The 26,435-nt window shown below is 44.8% G+C and overlaps 1 protein-coding gene across 3 annotated transcripts in view; it reads right to left on the bottom strand.

Annotated features, from left to right (window-relative positions):
* The window catches only part of prkar1b (protein kinase, cAMP-dependent, regulatory, type I, beta), a 314,879-nt gene that overhangs the window by 177,257 nt on the left and 111,187 nt on the right, over positions 1 to 26,435 (bottom strand). For all 3 annotated transcript variants that reach the window (XM_070900752.1, XM_070900754.1, XM_070900753.1), the window contains one exon: positions 20,218 to 20,309. In XM_070900752.1, coding sequence (XP_070756853.1) covers positions 20,218 to 20,309 — 92 coding nt within the window. The remainder of the gene's footprint in view (positions 1 to 20,217; positions 20,310 to 26,435) is intronic.

Raw genomic sequence — 26,435 nt, 5'->3', positions numbered from 1 at the left:
AAAGTAGGACCTCAAAAGTAGTAATCTCAGGATTGCTACCAGTGCCACATGCTAGTCAGAGTAGGAATTGCAGGATAGCTCAGATGAATACTTGGCTTGAGGAGTGGTGCAGAAGGGAGGGATTCAAATTCCTGGGACATTGGAACCGATTCTGGGGGAGGTGGGACCAGTACAAACCGGACAGTCTGCACCTGGGCAGGACCGGAACCAATGTCCTTTGGGGAGTGTTTGCTAGTGCTGCTGGGGAGGGGTTAAACTAATATGGCAGGGGGATGAGAACCTATGCAGGGAGATAGAAGGAAGTAGAATGGGAGCAGAAGCAAAAGATAGAAAGAAGAAAGTAAAAGTGGAGGGCAGAGAAACCCAAGGCAAAAAACAAAAAGGGCTACATTACAGCAAAATTCTAAAGGGGCAAAGTGTGTTAAAAAGACAAGCCTGAAGGCTCTGTGCCTCAATGCGAGGAGTATTCGGAATAAGGTGGACAAATTAACTGCGCAGATAGCAGTTAACGGATATGATGTAATTGGCATCACGGAGACATGGGTCCAGGGTGACCAAGGCTGGGAACTCAACATCCAGAGGTATTCAACATTTAGGAAGAATAGACAGAAAAGAAAAGGAGGTGGGGTGGCGTTGCTGGTTAAAGAGGAAATTAATGCAATACTAAGGAAGGACATTAGCTTGGATGATGTGGAATCAGGTATGGGTGGAGCTATGGAATACCAAAGGGCAGAAAACGCTAGTGGGAGTTGTGTACAGACCACCAAACAGGAGTAGTGAGGTTGGGAACAGCATCAAACAAAAAATTAGGGACGTGTGCAATAAAGGTGCAGCAGTTATCATGGGTGACTTTAATCTACATATTGATTGGGCTAACCAAACTGGTAGCAATGCGGTGGAGAAGGATTTCCTGGAGTGTATTCGGGATGGTTTTCTAGACCAATATGTCGAGGAACCAACTAGAGGGCTGGCCATCCTAGACTGGGTGATGTGTAATGAGAAAGGACTAATTAGCAATCTTGTTGTGCAAGGCCCCTTGGGGAAGAGTGACCATAATATGGTAGAATTCTTTATTAAGATGGAGTGACACAGTTAATTCAGAGACTAGGGTCCTGAACTTAAGGAAAGGTAACTTTGATGGTATGAGACGTGAATTGGCTACAATAGACTGGCAAGTGATACTTAAAGGGTTGACGGTGGATAGGCAATGGCAGACATTTAAAGATCACATGGATGAACTTCAACAATTGTACATCACTATCGGGAGTAAAAATAAAATGGGGAAGGTGGCTCAACCGTGGCTATCAAGGGAAATTAGGGATAGTCTTAAGGAAGAGGCATATAAATTGGCCAGAAAAAGCAGCAAACCTGAGGACTGGGAGAATTTTATAATACAGCAGAGGAGGACAAAGGGTTTAATTAGGAGGGGGAAAATAGAGTATGAGAGGAAGCTTGCTGGGAACATAAAAACTGACTGCAAAAGCTTCTATAGATATGTGAAGAGAAAAAGATTAGTAAAACAAACGTAGATCCCTTGCAGTCAGATTCAGGTGAATTTATAATGGGGAATAAAGAAATGGTGGACCAGTTAAGCAAATACTTTGGTTCTGTCTTCACGAAGGAAGACACAAATAACCTTCCGGAAATACTAGGGGACCGAGGGTCAAGTGAGAAGGAGGAACTGAAGGAAATCCTTATTAGGTAGGAAATTGTGTTAGGAAAATTGATGGGATTGAAGGCCAATAAATCCCCGGGGCCTGATAGTCTGCATCCCAGAGTACTTAAGGAAGTAGCCCTAGAAATAGTGGGTGCATTGGTGATCATTTTCCAACAATCTATCGACTCTGGATCAGTTTCTATGGACTGGAGGGTAGCTAATGTAACACCACTTTTTAAGAAAGGAGGGAGCGAGAAAATGGATAATTATAGACCGGTTAGCCTGACATCAGTAGTGGGAAAAATGTTGGAATCAATTATTAAAGATGAAATAGCAGCACATTTGGAAAGCAGTGACAGGATCGGTCAAGTCAGCATGGATTTATGAAAGGGAAATCCTGCTTGACAAATCTTCTAGAATATTTTGAGGATGTAACTGGTAGTGTAGACAAGGGAGAACCAGTGGATGTGGTGTATTTGAACTTTCAAAAGGCTTTTGACAAGATCCCACACAAGAAATTGGTGTGCAAAATTAAAGCACATGGTATTGGGGGTAATGTACTGACGCGGATAGAGGACTGGTTGGCAGACAGGAAGCAGAGAGTCAGGATAAACGGGTCTTTTTCAGAATGGCAGGCAGTGACGAGTGGAGTGCCGCAGGGCTCAGTGCTGGGACCCCAGCTATCGACAATATACATCAATGATTTGGATGAGGGAATTGAGTGTAATATCTCCAAGTTTGCAGATGACACTAAGCTGGGTGGCGGTGTGAGCTGTGAGGAGGATTCTAAAAGGCTGCAGGGGGACTTGGACAGGTTAGATGAGTGGGCAAACGCATGGCAAATGCAGTATAATGTGGATAAATGTGAGGTTATCCACTTTGGTGGCAAAACCATGAAGGCAGAATATTATCTGAATGGCGGCAGATTAGGAAAAGGGGAGGTGCAACGAGACCTGGGTGTCATGGTACATCAGTCATTGAAAGTTGGCATGCAGGTACAGCAGGCGGTGAAGAAGGCAAATGGTATGTTGGCCTTCATAGCTAGGGGATTCGAGTATAGGAGCAGGGAAATCTTACTGCAGTTGTACAGGGCCTTGGTGAGGCCTCATCTGGAATATTGTGTTAGTTTTGGTCTCCTAATCTGAGGAAGGATGTTCTTGCTATTGAGGGAGTGCAGCGAAGGTTCACCAGACTGATTCCCGGGATGGCAGGACTGACATATGAATAAAGACTGGATTGGCTAGGCTTATATTCACTGGAATTTAGAAGGATGAGAGGGGAGCTCATAGAAACATATAAAATTCTGACAGGACTGGACAAGTTAGATGCAGGAAGAATGTTCCCGATGTTGGGGAAGTCCAGAACCAGGGGACATAGTCTAAGGATAAGGGGTAAGCCATTTAGGACTGAGATGAGGAGAAACTTCTTCACTCAAAGTTGTTAATCTGTGGAATTCCCTACCGCAGAGAGTTGTTGATGCCAGTTCATTGGATATATTCAAGAGGGAGTTAGATATGGCCCTTACGGCTAAAAGGATCAAGGGGTATGGAGAGAAAGCAGGAAAGGGGTACTGAGGTGAATGATCAGCCATGATCTTATTGAATGGTGGTGCAGGCTCGAAGGGCCAAATGGCCTACTCCTGCATCTATTTTCTATGTTTCTATACATCCAGGGCCACCTCCTCTACTGCAGTTAGCATGGCCAATGATGGAGGGCCACCTTCGTTTCTCTCCCTCCTTGCAGGAGAAGAGTGTCCACAATAAGGAGAGGAAAGGAAAAGTTTGAGTGAGAAAGATAGAATAAGTGTAAGGAATTGATAGGTTACATCTGTCGAGGGTGACTATGAGGGAGTGAGATGTCAATGACAAATGGTTGGTGTGATTACATTCGGATGAGGGTAAGTGTGAGGGGTGGTTAGTCAGATGGTAATGTGATAATGTGAAGAGAGAGGGATGGGTGGATGTGCAAGGTATGTTGGTGTAAGGATGTGCAGGACTAGGGTAGGGAAGGCAAAGTGATGGGGATGTGATGAGAGGCGCAGCAGGATGACGTTGAGTGTGGCTTTGCACTGACCTTTCCTGATCTAATGTGATCATTGAGGCACTGCACCCAGGCCCTCCTCACAACGTCCCTGCTGTTCACCCCCTCTGCTATGTTGAGCCAGGCTTGTTTGGTCTCATGGGGAGGTCTCTTGAACCCATCAGAAGGGACGAGGATCCCCCTGCGTGTTCTCATTCCCTCCACAAGCATCTGGAGGGAATCATCTGAGATCCTGGGTGCAGCCCTCTGCCTCTGTAGAGTCATGTGTTCAAGGTGTAGCAACACCCAAATGCTCAAATACATTGCCTGCGCAAAGCGAGATGAACCTTCAACTGCAATGTGGCCAAGGCTCCTTTAAATATCAGGGTTGGAAATGAATCATCGATGACATCATCAGACCCACACCATTTAATAGGGTTGGGTAATGCACAGGCCTGCCTTAACAGGCCTCATTATGGGAAAATCGTTCTGAGGAGTGGTATGAAATGAGGAACGGGATCGTGACCCGCCACGGTGACCCGCCCCCATCCAACCCGTCCAGATACACAGAATTTTGGCGAATGTGTTACGTGAACAAGTCCTTATTGTCCATTATGGGCTCACATTTGTCTTTACCACTCTCTTTCTCTTAGTATACTTACAAGAACCTTTACTGTTAGCTTTTATATCCCTTGCAAGTTTTTCCAAATACCCTTTATCCCCCTCTTATTACTTCCTTTGTATCGCTCTCTCAGTTCGCTGGATTGCCACTTTACTTTGCATTTGTACAAGCCTTTTCTTTTAGCTTGATACTATCTCTTGCTTCATTTGTTGACCATGATTGCTTAACTATACAAGTGGATCGGGTGTACAGGTCTGATATGCGGATCGAATCCTGGGCACCTGCAAATAAGCTTTTGTTCCACTCATGAGGATGAACTGGCAGTATCTGCTGCTGTCTATGTTTGCATGCAGAAAATATTTTGATACAGGCTAGGGCAATATCAATATATGAAAATATGAACTGTTAATATATTAATTCATTTAATGTAATGTACAAATAGAATTTTTTTTAATGGATGACACTGCCATCATTTGTCTCTATCAACCAAGTAAGACAAAAATGAATCTCCCCTTCAGTAGGAAAGTTGCACCAATGGCTTCACTTTCCCACCACTATAAACTGAAGTGAATTTGAGGATGCCAAAAATTTGCATGAACTCTCCTGCTTGTATTCTAATTGCAACTGAGCACTTTTTAAAATGTAGCTAATCTTTGGATGTTGCTCTTGTTCATAAGGAAATAAAGTGGCCCTCATAAAAAGTAAATGTCAACTTTTACAAAGTGCTTAGTACTTAAAGTAAATGTTTAATGATACCATACCCTTTTCTAAACCTCATCTTTGAAAGACTCATTTTGAAAGGTACAGTAATACAGATGGTTAAAAAGACTGTTTTAGGGAAGAATCTCTATTTCTGCTTATAAAACCAGAATATAATTGAAGGTTATATATTTTTTTGAAACCCACAAGAAGAAAAAGTAAACTTGAATCACATAGATAAAAAAACATTTCCAAGAATAAATAGTGCATTTTATACATTTAAATTTGCTTTTGCCTCGTGCCAAACCACAAATCTCAGTGAACATCAAATGCCCGAAATGTTAAAAAGAACAGATTAACTAATAGGCATGATAGGCTTTTAGATGGTTTGTGATGAATATATAGTACATCATGAAAAGTCAAGACTTGTAATCTGGTTTACTTAAAATAAAACACAAGATTATCAATTAAATCAAACATGCTGCATAGAAATTATGAACAATCACAGAAATCCTTACAGTGGAATTAATATCAATTAAAAAATAGCATTAACTGCAAATCCCAATCTTAAAAAGGATAGTTCTCCAGTGAGACACTGGTTCTGTGCAGTTGACCAGAAAATTGAAAAATGCATGCACAGCTCACGAGTTGCTTTTCATATGACAAGTAACCCACCCACAAAATTTGTTGCTTGTTCCAAGAAATGCAAAGCCAAAATAAGAACTAACAATTAGGAGCAGGAGTGGGCCATTCAGCCCCTCGAGCCTGCTCCATTCAATAAAATCATGGCTGATCTTTGACCTCAACTTCACTTTCCTGCCCTATCCCCATATCCCTTGAGTCCTCTGGAGTCCAAACATCTATCTATCTCAACCTTGAATATACTCACTCAACGACTCAGCATACACAGCACTTTAGGACAGAGAATTCCAAAGATTCACAACCTTCTGAGTGAAGAAATTCCTCCTCAGCTCAGTCCTAAATGGCCAACCCCTTATCCTGAGACTATGACCCCTAGTTCTAGATTCTCCAGCCAGGGGAAACAACCTCTCAGCATGTATCCTGTCAATTCCCCTCAGAATCTTATATATTTCAATGAGATCCCCTCTCATTCTTCTAAATCACAGAGAATATAGGCCCAATCTACTCAATCTCTCCTCGAGACAACCCTCTCATCTCAGGGATCAATCTAGTGAACTTTCGTTGCACTCCCTCTAAGGTAGGTATATCCTTCCTTAAATAAGGAGACCAAAACTATGCACAGTACTCCAGGTGTGGTCTCACCAGAGCCCTGTACAATTCTAGCAAGACTTCCTTACCCTTGTATTCCAACCCCCTAGCAATAAAGGCCAACATGCCATTTGCCTTCCTAATTGCTGTTGTACCTGCATGCTAACTCTCTGTGCTTCTTGTGCTATATGACACCCAAATCTCTCTGAACACCAACATTTAATAGTTTCTCATTATTTAAAATATATTCTTTTTTCCTATTCTTCATACTAAAATGAATAACCTCACATTTCCCCACATTATACTCCATCTGCCACCTTATTGCCCTCTCACTTAACCTGTCTATAATCCCTTTGCAAGCTGTTTGTTTCCTCCTCACATCTTACTTTCCCACCTAGCTTTGTATCGTCAGCAAACTTGGATACATTGCATCTCGGTCCCTTCATCGAAGTCATTAACATAGATTGTAAATAGCTGAGGCCCAAGCACTGGTCCTTGTGGCAACCCACTAGTTACAGCCTGCCAACCTGAAAATAACCTGGTTAAACCTATCTCTGTTTTCTGTCTGTTAACCTGTCCTCTATCCATGCTAATACATTACCCCCAACTCCATGTGTCCTTATCTTGCTCAACAACCTTTTATGTGGCACCTTTTATCGAATGCCTTTTGGAAATCCAAATATACTACATCCACTGGTTTCCCCTTTATCTACCCTATAATTTACATTCTCAAAAAACTAATAAATTTGTCAAACATGATTTACCTTTCATAAAACTTCTGCCAAATCATATTTTGATTTTCTAAGTACCCTGTTACCACTTCCTTAAATGGATTCCAGCATTTTATCCGACAACTGATGTCAGGCTAACTGGCCTGTAAGTTCCCCATTTTCTCTCTCCTTCCTTTCTTGAATAGCAGGGTTACATTTGCTACCTTCCAATCTGCTGGGACCGTTCTCGAATCTAGGGTATTTTGGAAGATCACAACCAATGCACTCACTATCTTTGCAGCTACCTTTTTTTAGAACTCTAGGATGTAGGCCATCAAGTCCAGGGGATTTGTCAGCTTTTAGTCCCATTAGTTTCTCAAATACTTTTTCTCTGCTAATATTAATTACTTTAAGTTTCTCGCTCTCCTTAGACCCTTGGTTCCCCACTATTTTTGGTATACTTTTTGTGTCTTCTACTGTGAAGACAGATACTAAATATTTGTTTGAAGTGTCTGCCATTTCCTTGTTACCCAATATAATTTCTCCTGTCTCAGCCTATTAAGGACCAACACCTTACTTTTGCTACTCTCTTCCTTTTATATACTTGTAAAAGCTCTTGCAATGTTTTTATATTTCTTGCTAATTTACTCTCGTAATCTATTTTCTCTCTATCAATTTTTTGCTGGTTTCTAAAGCTCTCCCAATCCTTAGGCTTACTACTATTCTTTGCAACATTATAAGCCTCTTCTTTTAATCTAATACTATCTTTATCTTCTTTAGTTAGCCACGGATGGATCACTTTTCCGTGGAGTTTTTATTTCTCACTGGTATATTTGTTGAGGATTTTGGAATATTTCTTTAAATGATTGCCACTGCTTATCTACCGTCATACCTTTTAATCTAATTTCCCAATCTACCTGATCCAATTCGCATCTCTGCCCCCCCTCCCATATGTATGTAACTGGCTTTGTTTATGTCTAAGACTCTAGTGTCAGACTTAAGAATGCCACGTTCAAACTCAATGTGAAATTCTATTACATTATGATCATTCTTCCCTAGAGGATCCTTTACTATAAGATTACTAATTAACCTCGTCTCATTACACAAAACAAGATCTAAAATAGCCTGTTCCCTGGTTGGTTCCATGACGTATTATTTTCAGAAACTATCTTGGATACATTCCATGAACTCGTATAATTTTTTTATTAATACTCTGTTCAATGGTATGGCTACTGTTAGAGGGCCTATAGACTACGCCCACCACTGATTTCTGCCCTTTGTTAGTTCTTATCTCCACCCATACTGATTCTACTTCCTGATCTTCTAAGCCAAGACTCTTTCTCACTACTGTCCTTATGTCATCCTTAATTATCAGGACTACTTAAAATCAAAACTTGATGTCACCTAATCACTTCATCCCGATTTACCTCATCTTCTCTCCTACTCCTTTCAGCCTTGATGGTGTCCTGTACAATTACCCATCATCCTTAATCTAGGTTTCTCATTTTAAAAGCATAGTTTCAATGCTGACTTAGCAAAATGTTTAATCCCAAATTCTTATTGCTTTTCATATCTCTTACTTTGGCTTTCTTAATTAATAAAACTACAAATGATTTGATGGTTTTTCAAAAACAACTTGCATAACTACAGGTGATATGTTTCATGTTCTGCACCTGTTATGATGAAAGATAAGGTCAGAGTCTGAACACATTAGAGATAATATCACTTTGTTGGATTGAGGTATTATATAGTACACTGCAATAATTCATGATAAATTGCTGCTTTGTAGTTGCAGCATTTCAGGCTCAAGGATTCAGTAAATCAATCCAGAGCACATTACAAATAACTCCTTGTCCTTCTATTGCCAAATACAGATACTTGTTTACACTTCTTTTCCAAGTTAGTTTTAATGGTGAAAAACACCACTGTAGCAAGTAAGATTAACACACACTATTCATTTTCACAAATTAAAAATACAAATTTGCACTGCTCTGCCATAATGCGAGTGACCCGCTATATGCACTTTGAAGAAAAGCCAGTAAATTAGCGAAGGATGCCTGAAAGCACAGGAATGGCTCAAGACAGAGACGGACTTAATTGGATTGAACTTTCTGGGTTGCTCGCTGCACTGCTCTTGGTGGATTTAGACTAAATCTATCAATAGCACTGTTAGTTACATTACTTTATTATGAGCCTGAGTACTGTAGACAATGAGTTAGTGTGACCCCTTGGGACTTCAACAGATATGTCCTTTGGTGGCGATATGATACAGGTTGCCGAGGGTTGCATACATAACATCACTCCCTCCCTAAGTTAATAGTACACTTATTTACAGGGTGTGACGATCTGGGGCTTTTCGCTCCCTTGTCGATCATTTCGGTACAAATGCAGGTGTGGGTAAGTTGGTTGGTTCTTCGCTGGGCTGCTGGCCTTGCCGGGCTGCTGGGGATGGTAAGTTCAGCTTCGTGGTCAACCGTGATGTCGGTTGCCACTTGTGTGTGTGTTGAAGGGTAGAAGTTGGTGGTGTCCTCTTCGGGTTGCTTGTGGCTATTTATAAATCGCAGTTTGGTCTGGTCCAAATGCTTTCTGCAAGTTAGTCCATTCGCAAGTTTGACCTGAAACACCCTGCTCCCTTCTTTGGCTATGTCGGTGCCAATAAGCCATTTAGGACTATGTCCATAGTTGAGTACAAATACAGGATCATTGACTTCAATATCGCGTGACAAGCTTGCGCGATCATGGTACATGCTTTGTTGATGCCGCCTGCCCTCGACGTGATCATGGAGATCAGGGTGGACAAGACAGAGCCTTGTTTTGAGTGCCCTTTTCATGAGCAGCTCGGCTGGGGGAACCCAGGTGTGCGAGTGGGGTCTTGTACGGTAGCTGAATAGGACTCGGGACAGGCAGGTCTGCAGGGAGCCTTCCGACACACGTTTCAAGCTTTGCTTGATGGTTTGGACTGCCCGTTCTGCCTGGCCATTGGGTGCGGGCTTGAACGGGGCAGATATGACGTGCTTGATCCCATTGCGGGTCATGAATTCCTTGAATTCAGCACTGGTAAAGCACAGCCCATTGTCGCTGACTAGGACATCAGACAGGCCGTGCATGGCGAATATGGCTCATAGGCTTTGGATGGTGGCAGTGGACGTGCTTACAGACATTATTACACACTCAATCCATTTTGAATAAGCATCCACAACAACCAAAAACATTTTGCCTAGAAACGGGCCTGCAAAGTCAACGTGGATCCTAGACCACGGTTTGGAGGGCCTCTCTGGGTGCATTGCTCAGTTGAGAGCAAGTGTTGCATTGGCGCACGCATGACTCCAATTCTGAGTCGATGCCGGGCCACCACACATGTGATCTGGCTATAGCTTTCATCATTACTATGTCTGGGTGGGTACTGTGTAGGTCGCGTATGAACGTTTCCCTGCCTTTCTTAGACAAAACCTCACGATTGCACCACAAAAGACAGTCCGCCTGTAAGGACATTTCGTCTTTGCGCTGCTGGAACGGCTTGATCTCTTCATGCATCTCAGCTGGGACGTTGGACCAGCTCCCATGGAGGACACAGTTTTTTTTACAAGGGACAGTAAAGGATCCTGGCTGGTCCAGGTCCTGATCTGGCGCGCCTAACGGGTGACGTTTTATTTTCAAATGCATCCATCAACAAAGAGCATGTCTTCAGGCTGTGCCATTTTCACCCCGGTGGCGGGCAATGGTAGCCGACTGAGAGCATCAGTGCAGTTCTCTGTGCCTGGTCTGAGGCGGATTATATAGTTATGTCCAGACAGCGTGAGCGCCCATCTTTGGATGCGGACAGAGGCATTGGTATTAATCCCTTTGCTCTCTGAGAATAGCGATATGAGTGGCTTATGGTCAATTTCTAACTCAAACATGAGACCAAACAGATACTGGTGCATTTTTTTTCACCCCTTAAACTCATGCCAGAGCTTCTTTATCAATCATGCTGTAGGCCCTTTCGGCCTTGGACAAGCTCCTGGACGCATAGGCGACCGGTTGCAATGTTCCCGATTCGTTAGCTTGTTGTAACACACACCCAACCCCGTACGAAGACGCATCGCAAGCTAGCACTATACAGAACAAGCAGTTTGTTGGAACATAACAGATTTCTGGCTTTCTCAAAAGCAGCCTCTTGTGATTTCCCCTATACCCAGTCATCTCCCTTGCGTAGTAGCACATGTAGGGGTTCTAGCAAGGTGCTTAACCCGGATAGGAAATTACCAAAATAGTCCCAGGAACGACCGCAGCTCCGTCACGTTCTGTGGTCTCGGCGCGTTCTTGATGGCCTCCGTCTTGGCGTTGATGGGTCTGATGCCGTCTGTCGCAATTCTTCTCCCTAAGAACTCGATCTCTGGCGCCAGGAAAACACACTTCGAGCGTTTCAACCCGAGTCCCACGCGATCTAGCTGACTTAGAACCTCTTCCAGGTTCTTAAGTGTTCGATGGTGTCCCGACCTGTGACCAGTATGTTGTCCTGGAAAACCATGGTGCGCGGAACCGACTTTAGCAGGCTCATTGCCGCGGCCGATCGAATCCCAAACGGACATCTATTGTAGATGAATAGACCTTTGTGCGTGTTGATGCAGGTGAGGCCTCTCGAAGATTCCGCCAGCTCCTGCGTCATGTAGGCCGAGGTCAGGTCCAACTTGATGAACGTCTTTCCTCCAGCCAGAGTCGCAAATAGGTCGTCTGCCTTGGGTAGCGGGTACTGGTCCTGTCGCAAAAAATGGTTAATCGTTACTTTATAGTCCCCACAAATTCTGACCGTGCCATTGCCTTTGAGAACCGCAACAATCGGACTGGCCCACTCGTTGAACTCCACCGGCGCGATGATGCCTTCCCGCTGCAGCCTGTCCAGTTCAATTTACACTTTCTCTCGCATCATAAATGGCACCACCCGTGCCTTGTGGTGGATGGGTCGTGTTCCGGGAATCAAGTGGATCTGCACCTTCGCCCCCGAGAAACTTCCGATGCCCGGCTCAAACAGCAACAGGAACTTGCTCAGAACTTGGGCACGAGGCGTTGTCAACGGACAAAAGCGCTCGGATGTCGTCCCAGTTCCAGCGGATTTTTCCCAGCCAGCTTCTGCTGAACAGTGTGGGGACATCTCCTGGTACAATCCATAGTGGGAGTTCGTGCACTGCTCCATCATAGGAGACTTTTACTGTTGCGCTGCCAATAACAGGGATCAGCTCTTTAGTGTAAGTTCTTAGCTTGGTATGAATGGGGCTAAGCTTGGGCCTGTGTGCCTTGTTGCACCACAGCCTGTCGAAGGCCTTTTTGCTCATGATAAGACTAACTCGCACCCGTGTCCAGTTCCATGGATAGAAACATAGAAACATAGAAAATAGATGCAGGAGCAGGCCATTCAGCCCTTCTAGCCTGCACCGCCATTCAATGAGTTCATGGCTAAACATGAAACTTCAGTACCCCCTTCCTGCTTTCTCGCCATATCCCTTGATCCCCCGAGTAGTAAGGACTTCATCTAACTCCCTTTTGAATATATTTAGTGAATTGGCCTCAACTACTTTCTGTGGTAGAGAATTCCACAGGTTCACCACTCTCTGGGTGAAGAAGTTTCTCCTCATCTCGGTCCTAAATGGCTTACCCCTTATCCTTAGACTGTGACCCCTGGTTCTGGACTTCCCCAACATTGGGAACATTCTTCCTGCATCTAACCTGTCTAAACCCGTCAGAATTTTAAACGTTTCTATGAGGTCCCCTCTCATTCTTCTGAACTCCAGTGAATACAAGCCCAGTTGATCCAGTCTTTCTTGATAGGTCAGGATACTGGAATTCCATCCAGTTCTACGTTTAGCATGATCGGTGGACATTTCGTGGTGAAGGTGTGTACCCCATATACTTCTTCCTCCTCGGCTCGAGTCTCTAGTTCATGGATCGATCCTCCTCTGCAACGTGGTGGTTTGCAGGGTTTGCAGCTCGTTTGCACATTCGCTGGAGGTGTCCCATTGTTTCACAGCCTTTGCGCACTGAGTGTTTAAAGTGACATTGATGGGCTCGATGATCACCTCCGCAGCGCCAACAAGATGTTAACTGCCTTGCATTAACGTTTGATGGTGGACACTGGGTTATCTGAGGTCGTGCAGCTGCAGACGTGTACAATCTCCCATCTGCATTCCTGCCTGAAAACGACATTATTTTGTGTACAGTATTTGCCGAAACCTCTTTATGCTGCGAAATTTGTTTGGTGTTATCGCTGGTGGACATAAACGCCTGGACTATCATTATGCTTTGCTCAGGTTTGGTGTTTCAACAGTCAATAGTTTGCGAAGGATAACCTCACGGCCAATGCCAAGCACAAAGAAGTCTCTTTTGCTCAAGGAATCCATCGAATTCGCAATGTCCTGCAAGGCGCCTTAGTTCGGCGACGTAGTTTGCCATTTCCTGGCCTTCAGACCGTTGACACGTGTAGAATCAATATCTTGCCATCAGAACGCTTTCCTTTGGATTTAGGTGCTCCCGGACCAGTGTACATAGTTCTTCATACGAATTGGTTGTTGGTTTCACCGGAGCTAGAAGATTCTTCATGAGGCCATAGGCTGTTGCCCCACAGATGGTGAGGAGGATCGCCCTTCATTTGGCAGCGTTCTCGTCCTTTTCCCACTCGTTGACCACGAAGTATTGGTCGAGTCACTCCACAAAGGCCTCCCAATCGTCCCCCTCTGAGAATTTCTCCAGGATACCAACAGTTCTCTGCATTTTTGCGTGATTGTTCGTTATCTCGTCGCCAGTTGTTAGGCTCATAATAAAGTAATATAACTGAGTACTGTAGACACTGAGTAAGTGTGACCTTAGCTCCTTTATTCAAACTCCAGAGTGCCGGTACAGCATGGGAGGCCTGCTTTTATACAGTGCTCCCAAGGGATGCTGGGATCCCTTGAGACTCCAACAGGTATGCCCTCATGGCAGTATGATACAGGTTGCCTAGGGCTGCATACATAACAAGCAGCATAAGGAACAAGCCCCTAGCCCAGGGCCTTGGGAATTCAAAGAGATGAAGCTACTTAGGCACAAGACAACAGGGAATCCGCAGTATGGAGAGGAGCTAATCTACGACGGAAAAAGAGAAACCGCAGTCTGTTATCCGCCTACCCTGCCATCTGCCTCAGTTTTTGGTTGCTCCTGAAGCTGCAGGTACTCTTTGCCATTTTAACAACTTTTCTTCAAAGCATCTATTGTGCTTATACCATCTCCCCCAATCCTCAGCTTCTCCCGGGCTTGATGGCTGCATTTTGCCAGAGGAAATCGTGCTGCTTATATTAAGTGCTCATAGTGCTGATCATATCTGCTCAGAAAATAAATGCTCAGCAAATATAATTGCAGTGAGCACTTCAACAAATTTTTTTTTTAAGTTGGTTTCCCAATGAGCCCAGGGGTATCAAGGCAAATGGGGGACTGAGTGTAACGTAGCCAGGTTTGCTGACAATACAAAGATGGGAGGAAGGGTAATGTGTGAGGAGGACATAAAGAGGCTGCAGGAGGACACAGACAGGCTAAGTGAGTGGGCAAGAATTTGGCAGATGGAGTATAATGTTGGAAAGTGTGAGGTCATGCACTTTGGCAGAAAAAAAATCAAAGAGCAAGTTATTATTTAAATGGAGAAAGATTGCAAAGTGCTGCAGTACAGCGGGACCTGGGGGTACTTGTGCATGAAACACAAAAGGTTAGTATGCAGGTACAGCAAGTGATTAGGAAGGCCAATGGAATCTTGGCTTTTATTGAAAAGGGGATGGAGTATAAAAGCAGGGAAATCTTATTACAGCTGTACAGGGTATTGGTGAGGCCACACCTGGAATACTGCGTGCAGTTTTGGTTTCCATATTTACGAAAGGATATACTTGCTTCAGAGAAGGTTCACTAGGTTGATCCCGGCGATGAGTGGGTTGACTTATGAGGAAAGGTTGAGTAGGTTGAGCCTCTACTCATTGGAATTCAGAAGAATGAGAGGTGATCTTATCGAAACGTATAAGATTATGAGGGGGCTTGACAAGGTGGATGCAGAGAGGATGTTTCCACTGGTGGGGGAGACTAGAAGTAGAGGCATGATCTTAGGGGCCGCCCATTTCGAACTGAGATGAGGAGAAATTTCTTCTCTCAGAGGGTTGTGAATCTGTGGAATTCGCTGCCTCACAGAGCTGTGGAAGCTGGGATATTAAATAAATTTAAGACAGAAATAGACAGTTTCTTAAATGATAAGAGGATAAGGGGTTATGGGGAGCGGGCAGGGAAGTGGAGATGAGTCCTGATCAGATCAGCCATAATCTTACGGAATGGCGGAGCAGGCTTGAGGTGCCCTATGGCCTACCCCTGCTCCTATTTCTTATGTTCTTATGTTATGTTCTTATGTTATGTTCTTATGAAGGGCAAGACAGATAAAGCAAAACATGGTAGGGGGCCAAAGCCAAAGGAGGGGAGAATTTTCTTCTTCATTGCATCTGGAGAATGCTCAATTCTCAGGCAATGGTTGTAGATACCCATTGTGTCAGATCTCTGCCCCCACAACACTACCCAGGATTTCCAGCAAGGCAATGCTGTGGGGTTGTATACCAGACATTCCAGCTTTTCCAATCTAACATAACTGAAATAATTTGGCAAAAGTTACTTTAGCGCAGATTTTTCCAGGGTCCCATCAAAATATCGCAGCGAGCTCCAGGTATGACAACACCTCTCACTGGGAGCGGGAAACAGTGTGCTGTATTTAAATGTTTCCATTACAACAGTGACTACACTTCAATAGTATTTCATTGCCTGCAAAGTGCTTTGGTACATCTGTTGCTGAACGGTGCTGTATAAATGCAAGACTTTCTTTTGCTGTAGGATTTAAGACCTGTAGAAGCTTAAACTGCCAAGCATTCCTCGATTTGCTTTTGTTGCATCCAAGCAAGTTCTACGACAAAATTATGCCCATGAGGTTGTAGGAATAGTGCCCCGTAGAATTGTCCGAGGGGTTGCCTTTGAGATCCGCAAGGGAAATAACCTGCTTGAGGATGCCCATGCAACATGGAGGTTAGCAGGTGAACCGAGTGCTGGGAATGAAACATTGAATACAGGCTTTTAAGCAATTAAGTCATAACCACATTATCCTTGGCACAGGTCCAAGGAAGAAGCAGGTCATGTCCCCTCATATTTGTGCGAGTCCCTTTATTCAAATTAAGGGGGTGCTGCAAAAGTAGAGCTGACCCATCTGTAGTTCCATACTTCATTACTAACTTGTGAGGGATGATCAACACAAAAGGAATGAGCCCTTCTGACACGTTGATCCAGACTGGAGATGTGAATACCCGGTAGTTGGTTCATTCACTTACTAAAGAGGAAACATCTGAGGGGATGCAAGAAACCCTGTTTAGATCCATACTGACTTTGTAATTCCCCTACTTATTTAAAGCTTAGTGCCAAGAGTCTGGAGTTACACCACCAAAAACAGAGTCCCCACCATCCCCCAGAGAGAGTGAAGTGGCATTACAAATAACTTCTTAGATGTTCTACTCTGTTGCTCTACATTCACTCGCCCTCATTATACAGCCACAGACAATGTGCGGCCTCTCAATGTGTCTCGGCCCATTTTTTGTTTGAGTACCCTTTGCAGTTGTTCAATGCATCCCTTGATTTCACCTTTCCACATCTAGCCCCCACATTAGCTGCTCAATGGTCATCTAGATACAGATAGCAGGGAGGGCTTATCAAAGACAATGACGGCAAAGCACAAAGGAGATTGGAGATATGGAACAACTGGAAAATTTCAACTCAGTGAAATAAACTAGGCGAGTGCTAGCTGAGACTACCATCTGGAAACAGCTGCTGCACCTGTCCGGGTAAGTTGTCCAAAAATTCTGCCAAATGGCCTCCAACATCTCAATGAAACCTGCTGTGCCCCAACAACAATTTGAATTCATACTGCACCTTTAACAAGAAATATCCCAATATTCTTCACAAATAGTGTCAGCTGAGGCTCAGTGGGTAGCACTCTCACCTGAGTCAGAAGGTTGTGGGTTCAAGTCCCACTCCAGGGACTTGAGCACAAAAATCTAGGCTGACACTCCAGTGCAGTACTGAGGGAGTGCTGCACTGTCGGAGGTGCTGATTTTCCTGATGCGACGTTAAACTCTCAGGTGGATGTAAAAGATCTCATGGCACTATTTTGAAGAAGAACAGGTGTTATCCCCGGTGTACTGACCAATATTTATCTGGTCATTATCACATGCTTTTTGTGGGAGCTTGCGGTGTGCTTTTCTACATTACAACAGTGACTACAATCCAAAAGTACTTCATTGGCTGTAAACTGTTTTGAGACATCCGGTGGTCACGAAAGTCTCTTTTTTATATTTCGGTGTTGGTAAAACAGAGGGCCCGCAGGAGGGGAGAAATCAGGAAGCATGACCAAAAGCTTGGCCAAAGTGAACATCTTTAAAAGTGGACAGAATGTGGCTTCTAACACACAAAATGGTAAATGATACAAAATCAACATGATCAACATGATGCAGGTAGAATTTTTTGGTGCAAGGCTCTGGCACTTTTTAAAACATTTGTTCTGGGATGTGTGCATCGCTGGCAAGGCCAGCATTTATTGCCCATCCCTAATTGCCCTTGAAAAGATGATGGTGATCTGCCTTCTTGAACCGCTGCAGTCTGTGTGGTGAAGGTGCTCCCACAGGGCCGTTCGGGAAGGAGTTCCAGGATTTTGATCTAGTGACGATGAAAAAACGGTGATATATTTCCAAGTCAGGATGGTGTGTAACTTGGAGTGGAACTTGCAGGTGATGGTGTTCCCATGCGCCTACTGCCCTTGTCCTTCTAGGTGGTAGAGGTCGTGAGTTTGGGAGGTGCTGCCAAAGAAGCATTGGAGAGTTGCTGCAGTGCATCTTGTAGATGGTGCACACTGCAGCCACGGTGCGCCGGTGGTGGAGGGAGTGAATGTTGAAGGTGGTGGATGGGGTGACAATCAAACAGGCTCCTATGACCTAGATTGTGTTGAGCGTCTTGGGTGTTGGTGGAGCTGGAGCTGCACTCATCCAGGCAAGTGGAGAGTATATCGCCGTTGCTTCACCGTCACCTTCTCGAGGGCAATTAGAGATGGGTAATAAATGCCGGCCTTGCCTGCGATCCCATGAACAAATTCTTTTTTAAATTTCCAGTGGTCAGCTAGACGCCTATTTGAAGCTTTCAAAGTGAGGTTGAATTTCCTTTTGCAAATTTTTGCTGTTGGGAGTGGTGGGTCAGCATGTGTCATAGGAATGCCCCCAGGTTCTTTGAGGCATCCCTGGAAGTCCTACTGGAAGAGGTCAGGGCGAGGAGTGAAGTTCTCTTCCCAGCCAGTGCCAGCAAGATGCTGAAAAACAAAGTCCACCAGGCATGGCAAGAGATTGTTGAGGTTGTCAGCTCCAGGACCATCAGCCTCAGGACCTGTATCCAGTGCAAGAAGTATTTCAGTGACCTCAAAAGAGGAGCAAGGGTGAGTACAGTTCTTCATTTCTCCAGTTCTTAACAACACATGGCAACAATCCTCCCCCTGCCTTCCTGCTCATTAGGCATTGATTTGTGGCCTCCCTTGAATTCTGATATTTGTTTAAGTAATGAAGGAGCAAAAAACTAATAATGAAAATTCTAGATGGAAAAGTAATGATCCTTCCAAGAATATGTACAATTAATTCTGTAGAGTTAAAATTACATTAAATTGCATTCCTTTGTGTAAAAGATATTGCATCAAATGCAATGCATAAATTCTGCCTTCAGGCATATGGTGCTAATAGCAACCATCTCCAGAGGCAGCTCCAGAGAATGGTGGCTTTGTAAAGGCAAAGCATTTCAGCATCAATTGGCACCACAAAAGTTAAAGGAACCAAGATGGCCACTTTTCAAGAATACTGACTGATTCTGGAAAGACCCATGAATGGTCCTGACAATACCCATGGTAAGTTTTTTTTGAACTGAGGGACAAATTACAGTGCATTATAAGAACTATAGGAAATTATGTATAAGCTACACTAGTGATGTCAATCACAGATGCCAAGCAGTAAAAGATTGTTCATGCACATAAATTGAATACAGACTCACACATCATCAAAAATATGCTTCCAAAAATTTAAACAGGATTTTTCAATTTTGTAAACTGATACATATGTTTATTAAATATCATATAACAAGTGATTGAAAGCTACTACACCACAGTATATTGGAAATCCAGCTATACCACCAGAATTCTAACTGTGGTTTGACTATCAGTTCTACCTATTGCACATAAAGACTTGAATTTATAAAGCGCCTCTCACGACCACCAGACATCTCAAACGCTTTACAGTCCTTTGGACTGTTGTATTGTAGGAAATGTGGCAGCCAAGTTATGCACAAGCAAGCTCCCACAAATAGCAATGTGATAGTGACCAAATAGTTTGTTTTTGTTATGTTGCTTGAGGGATAACTATTGGCCAGGACACCGGGGATAACTCCCCTGCTCTTCTTCAAAATAGTGCCATGGGATCTTTTACATCCACTTGACAGAGCAGACGGAGTCTCGGTTTAACGTCTGATCTGAAAGACGGCGCCACGACAGTGCCGCTTGGAGTGTCAGCCTAGATTTCTGTGCTCAAATCCTTAGAGTGGGACTTGAACCCACAACTGTCTGACTCAGAGGCGAGAGAGAGTGTGACCCACTGAGCCACAGCTGACATCATCAGCATGCGCGCAGTGCAAGCAGCCGTTGTTTGTCTTAACAGAAAGCCCTTTTGTACTGGTATATTATTATTTGAAAACATTTTCCGACAAAAAGTTATGAACATTTTACTGAGGGATAAAGAAAGCACACATGCAAACACAATTTTGCAATCTTGTTGATATAATTATGACAACTGTCATACTCTATTCTCCGTTTTCCACGTCAAGGTCATGTAGTAGCTAGCTTAAACATTTATTCCCAAAAATTGTTTTGTGACAATATAGACCCATGTGTCAATCAGTAATGTTTTACAGTAATAAGAAAAGCATGTCACTGGGGGAATGCACTATGTTGTTTAAATACAGTGAAGGTAGAATATAATAAATGTTGCAATAACATGATTCATTAAGCTTTATTCATTCTGGCCCCGATTACTAATTAACCTAAAAGGCCACATTAAGATTGTTAATATTGCATCCTAATTTGTTCCAAGCAGACAAGACTGGAGGATACAGTAAAACGCAATAAAAACATAGGGAAGGAATAAACTGTTAACTTGAACAACAAATGCTTGTAATCCTCCTACCTTCGTTCATTATCATCAAGATGAGCAAAAAGAACATTCTTAGAAATAGCTTTTGCCAGTGCAGTCATCGTCTTGTAGTCCTTTGGTATAACCTGTGAAAGTACAGGAAGATGAAGCCTACTGCAGGATTTGATTAGCCTACAGTTGATGAGACAGTATGCAGCCAATTAACATACAAGTTATCAAGGGACATAATAGGTTTCTCAGACTAGAATGTTTAACAATACAATCCAATACACTGGTTGGCTACTAGCATAACTGAACATAAAATAATGGGGGGAGAGGGGGGGAGAATTGGTAAAAACAATCTACATGTTGATAGAATCATAGAATGATTACAGCACAGAAGGAGGCCATTTGGCCCGTCGAGCCTATGCCGGCTCTCTAAAAGAGAACTTCAGCAAGTCCCACACCCCGCCCTCTTCCCGTAGCCCTGCAATTTATTTTCCTTCCGGTACTTATCCAACTCCCTTTTGAAAGCCACAACTGAATCTGCCTCCACCACCCTTTCAGGCAGACCCTAACCACTCGCTGCGTAATAAAGTCTTTCCTCGTATTGCCTTTGGTTCCCTGTCAATCATCTTAAATCTGTGGTTCTCGACCCTTCTGCCAATGGAAACAGTTTCTCTCTATCTGTGCAGACCCCTCATGATTTTGAACACCTCCATCAAATCTCCTCTCAACCTTCTCTGCTCTAAGGAGAACAACCTCAGTCTCTCCAGTCTATCCACGTAACTGAAGTCCCTCATCCCTGGAACCATTCTTGTAAATCTTTTCTGCACCCTCTCTAAGGCCTTCACATCCTTCCTAAAGTGCAGTGCCCAGAATTGGACACAATACTCCAGTTGAGGCTGAACCAATGTTTTATAAAGGTTCATCATAACTTCCTTGCTTTTGTACTCTATGCCTCTATTTATGCCCAGGACCCCATATGTTTTTTTAACCAACAATAACTTGTATTTATAAAGCGCCTTTAACTTAGTGAAATGACGTAAGGCGCTTCATAGGAGTATTATGAGACAAAAAGCCACATAAGGAGAAATTAGGGCAGGTGACTAAAAGCTTGGTCAAAGAGATAGATTTTAAGGAGCGTCTTAAAGAAGGAAAGAGAGGTTAGGTTTAGACAGGTAATTCCAGAGCTTAAGAGTCTAGACCAATGGTTGAACGATTATAATCAGGGATGCTCAAGAGGGCAGAATTAGAAGAGCGCGGATATCTCGGCAGGTTATGGGACTGGAGGAGATTAAAGAGATGGAAAGAGGCGAGGCCATGGAGGGATTTGAAAACAAAGATGAGAATTTTGAAATCGAGGCGTTGCTTAACCAGGACACAATGTAGGTCAGTGAGCACAGGGGTGATGAGTGAGCGGACTTGGTGCGAGTTAGGACACGGGCAGTCGAGTTTAGGATCACCTCGAGTTTACATAGCGTACAATGTGGGAGGTCAGCCAGGAGTGCATTGAAATAGTCAAGTCTAGAGATAACAAAGGAATGGATGAGGGTTTCAGCAGTGGATGAGCTGAGGCAAGGGCGGAGACAGGCGATGTTACGGCAGTGGAAATAGGCAGTCTTATGTTGCGGATGTGTGGTCAAAAGCTCATTTCTGGGTCAAATATGCCATCAAGGTGGGGGTGTGTGTGTGTGTGTGGGGGGGGGGGGGAGTGGTGTGTAGGGGTGTGTGTGCATTTGCGCGTGCGTACTAGGCCCATGCAGCAGAGCCTGGTTTACAATCATCTCGGATCCCCTTGCCATTGGACCAAGACCTTGCTCTGTCAAGCCCGTGAGGTAGCTGGTGTGCAACGGCGACCCCACATTAAAATAATTCACGCACAGGCATCTTCCACCCTTCAAAATGAAGTTCGGGACCTGGAACATCAGGACGCTCATGGACAACCCCAACAGCGACAGACCAGAACACCATACTGCCATCGTTGCCCGGGAACTCTAGACAATTCGACATAGACATCGCCGCCCTAAGCACAACTCGGCGGGCAGGGGAAGGCCAACTCAAGGAACAAGGTGGTGGTTACACCTTCTTCTGGAAAGACATACCAGAAGAAGAACGCCACCTCCATGAGGTAGGCTTTGCCATAAAAAATGAGCTAGTTGTTCGTCTCGGAGACTCCCCTTGCAGGATAAACGACCGTCTCATGACCCTTCGGCTCACCCTAACCCGGAACCAGTGCGCTACGGTCATAAGTGCGTATGCCCCAACACTGGAAGCTACAGACGAGACCAAAGAGGAAATTACTCCAGCCTCGAACAACCCTTGTCCCGAGTCCTAACAGGCGACAAGCTGATCCACCTTGGCGACTTTAACGCCAGAGTTGGAAAGGACACAGACCTCTGGGGATGTGTGATCGGCAGAGAGGGGGTAGGGAAAACCAATTCCAATGGTACCCTTCTCCTGACGAGATGCTTAGAACATGCCCAGGTCATAACTAACATCTTGTTCCATCAGAGAGACAAGTACAAGGCCTCATGGCAACACCCAAGCAGTGGCATCTGCTAGACTACGTCATTGTCCGAGCGAGGGACCACAAGGACGTGCGCATCACCCGTGCCATGACAGGAGCTGACGACTGCTGGACTGACCACCGCCTAATCCGCTGTGTCATTTCCATCAATGTAGCCCCAAAACAGCGGCGGCAACAGAAACGCTGCCATAGGAAAATCAACGCTGGAGCACTGAAAGACCCTGCTAAGAAAGCCCTATTCAGCCAACACTTCACAACCAACCTGATGACTTCTAGTGAACTGGAGACGCAGAGTGTCCATGGTGCTTGGTCTGCCCTCAAGGCTTCCATAATTAGCACCTGTGAAGAGACGCTTGATCGCTGTACCAGGAAACATCAAGACTGGTTCGACGAGAACGACCAGAAGATCCAGTAGCTAATAAGCTTCGAGTGCAAGTCATTCTTGAACTGGAAACAGCAACACAACTTGAAAGCAAGAAAGCAGCTCTCTAGATGTCTGAAGGCCGAGGTCCAACATAAAACTCGCGACCTAAAGAACAGAAGGTGGATGGAAAAAGTGCAGGAGATCCAGAAACTAGCAGACAACCACAATGTGCGTGGATTCTTTAGCGCGGTCAAGATCACCTATGGCCCAAGCATCCAAGGTCCTATCCACTGAGGGCCAAGAACAGAGAGGTACTCATAGATGCCATCAGTGGCCACTGGAAGGAGCACTTTGAAGATCTCCTTAACAGAGACTGTCTTTGACGCAGTGTCCTCGACTCCATCCCGCAGCATGCTACCCACCACCACCTCAGCACAAGCCCAGCCTGAGGTTGAAAAGGCCATCCGACAACTGAAGAACAACAAGGCCACAGGAACAGATGGAATCCCCACCGAAGCACTAAAGCATGGCACTATTGGCGCGAATCCATGAACTCATTTCTCTTATTTGGAAACAGGAGAGCATGCCAGAGAATCTCAGAGACTTTGTAATCGTGACCATCTTCAACAATGGTGGCAAGTCCAATTGCGGTAATTACAGAGGAGTTTCCCTGCTGTCTGCCACAGAGAAAGTCATCGCAAGAATCCTCAATTGCCTTCTCCCAGTGACTGACGAGCTCCTCCCAGAGTCGCAATGCAGATTCCATCCACTAAGGAGCACAATGGACATGATCTTCACCACGTGTCAAATTCAAGAGAAATGCAGGGAGCAGCACCAGCCTCTGTACTTGGCCTTCTTTGACCTCACAAAGGCCTTCGATACGGTCAACCGCAAGCGATTATGGAATGTCCTTCTCAAATTCGGCTGCCCTCGAAAGTTTGTCACCATCCTCCGCCTGCTTCGCGATGACATGCACGCCGTGATCCTGACCAACGAATCCACCACAGACCCATGCGGACCGGGGTCAAGCAAGGCTGTGTCATCACACCGACGGTCTTCTCAATCTGCCTTGCTGCAGTGCTCCATCTCACTCTCAATAAGCTCCCCACTGGAGTGGAGCTAATCTACAGAACAAATGGGAAATTGTTCAACCTCCGACACCTCCAGTCCAGATCCAAGATCATCCCATCCTCCGTCATTGAATTACAGTATGCAGACGACACTTGCGTTTGCGGACACTCGGAGGTCGAACTCCAAACCATCGTCAACACCTTCACCGAAATATACGTGAGTGTGGGCCTCACACTAAACATCCGTAAGACAAAGGTCCTCTACCAACCTGCCCCCGCCACACAGTACTGCCCCCCGATTATCAAGATTCATGACGAGATCTTGGACAACGTGGACTACTTTCCATACTTCGGGAGCCTACTGTCAACAAGTCCAACACTGCCTTCAGTGTACCAGGGCAGCCTTCGGTCGCCTAAGGAAGAGAGTGTTTGAAGACCAGGACCTCAAACCCGGCACCAAGCTCATGGTCTACAGAGCAGTAGTGATATCAGCTCTCCTATATGCTTCAGAGACATAGACTATGTACAGCAGGCACCTCAAAGCACTGGAGAAGTACCACCAACGCTGCCTCCGCAAAATCCTGCAAATCCATTGGCAGGATAGGTGCACCAACTCACGCCAATATCAAAGCATTGACCACGCTCGATCCGCTCCGATGGGCGGACCACATCGTCCGCATGCCTGATATTAGACTGCCAAAACAAGAGCTCTACTCAGAGCTCCGACACGGCAAGCGAGTCCCAGATGGGCAGAGGACAAGCTTCAAGGACACCCTCAAAGCCTCCTTGGAAAAGTGCAACATCCTCACTGACACCTGGGAATCCCTGGCCCAAGATCGCTCAAAGTGGAGGAGAGGCATCCGGGAAGGCGCCAAACACCTCGAGTCTCTTCACCGGGAGCAAGCAGAAGCCAAGCGCAAACAGCGGAAGGATCGCACGACAACCCAAGCACTCCACCCACCCGTCCCTCCAACCACTGTCTGCCCCACCTGTGACATACTGTAGGTCCCGCATTGGACTCACCAGTCACCTGAGAACTCACATTAGTGTGGAAGCAAGTCATCCTCGACTCCGAGGGACTGCGTAAAAAGAGAAGAATGTGGGGAGGGAAACACGGTAAGAGATTGGCAGTGCGTTTTGTGTTCAAGGCAAGATACTTCAGGAAAAAACAAACCAATGTTGCTCCATATCAACATCATTACAAACAGAAAAGGTACAGCACTTCCACGTCTCACCATAGCAATGCTTATGACCGCTCTGAATCAGGCTAGAATTTAACACCAATTATTGCCAAATTATAGACAGTCTGTGCTGCTGATGCATCTACTACAAACTCAATAGAAATCCTTCAAATATTTTCACAGAGAATCCTTTCAAAGAGAAAATAAACTTTCGTCCCAACTGTTTAGCTGGTTTCAGACAAAGGTTCCAAAAGTAACAATATGAATCCTGAAGGGCCAGGTGAGGCTCTCATCTAACAGCGTGTGAAGATATAGAGGATGACTGGGATATCACATCAAAAATGGCTGAAGTGGTGTTTGACAGCAATGTGTATAACATTTTGGCATAATACACTTCCATTACCAACAGTTTTCACTGATGATTGATAGGAATCTTAATCGTATTAAGCTGGCTTTCTCAAGAGCCAGGCATAAGAACATAAGAATTAGGAACAGGAGTAGGCCATCTAGCCCCTCGAGCCTGCTCCGCCATTCAATAAGATCATGGCTGATCTGGTCGTGGACTCAGCTCCACTTGTCCGCCCTCTCCCTGTAACCCTTAATTCCCTTATTGGTTAAAAATCTATCTGTCTTTGACTTGAAAACATTCAATGAGCTAGCCTCAACTGCTTCCTTGGGCAGAGAATTCCAGAGATTCACAACCCTCTGGGAGAAGAAATTCTTTCTCAACTCGGTTTTAAATTGGCTCCTCCGTATTTTGAGGCTGTGTCCCCTAGTTCTAGTCTCCCCTACCAGTGGAAACAACCTCTCTGCCTCTATCTTGTCTATCCCTTTCATGATTTTAAATTTTTCTATAAGATCACCCCTCATCCTTCTGAACTCCAACGAGTAAAGACCCAGTCTACTCAATCTATCATCATAAGGTAACCCCCTCATTTCTGGAATCAGCCTAGTGAATCGTCTCTGTACCTCTTCCAAAGCTAGTATATCCTTCCTTAAGTAAGGTGACCAAAACTGCACGCAGTACTCCAGGTGCGGCCCTACCAATACCTTATACAGTTGCAGCAAGACCTTCCTGCTTTTGTACTCCATCCCTCGCGCAATGAAGGCCAACATTCCATTCGCCT

The sequence above is a fragment of the Pristiophorus japonicus genome, chromosome 15 (genome assembly GCF_044704955.1).
Source record: "Pristiophorus japonicus isolate sPriJap1 chromosome 15, sPriJap1.hap1, whole genome shotgun sequence".
In the NCBI taxonomy this organism is placed as follows: domain Eukaryota; kingdom Metazoa; phylum Chordata; class Chondrichthyes; family Pristiophoridae; genus Pristiophorus; species Pristiophorus japonicus.
This window is presented reverse-complemented; position numbering and strand designations above follow the sequence as displayed.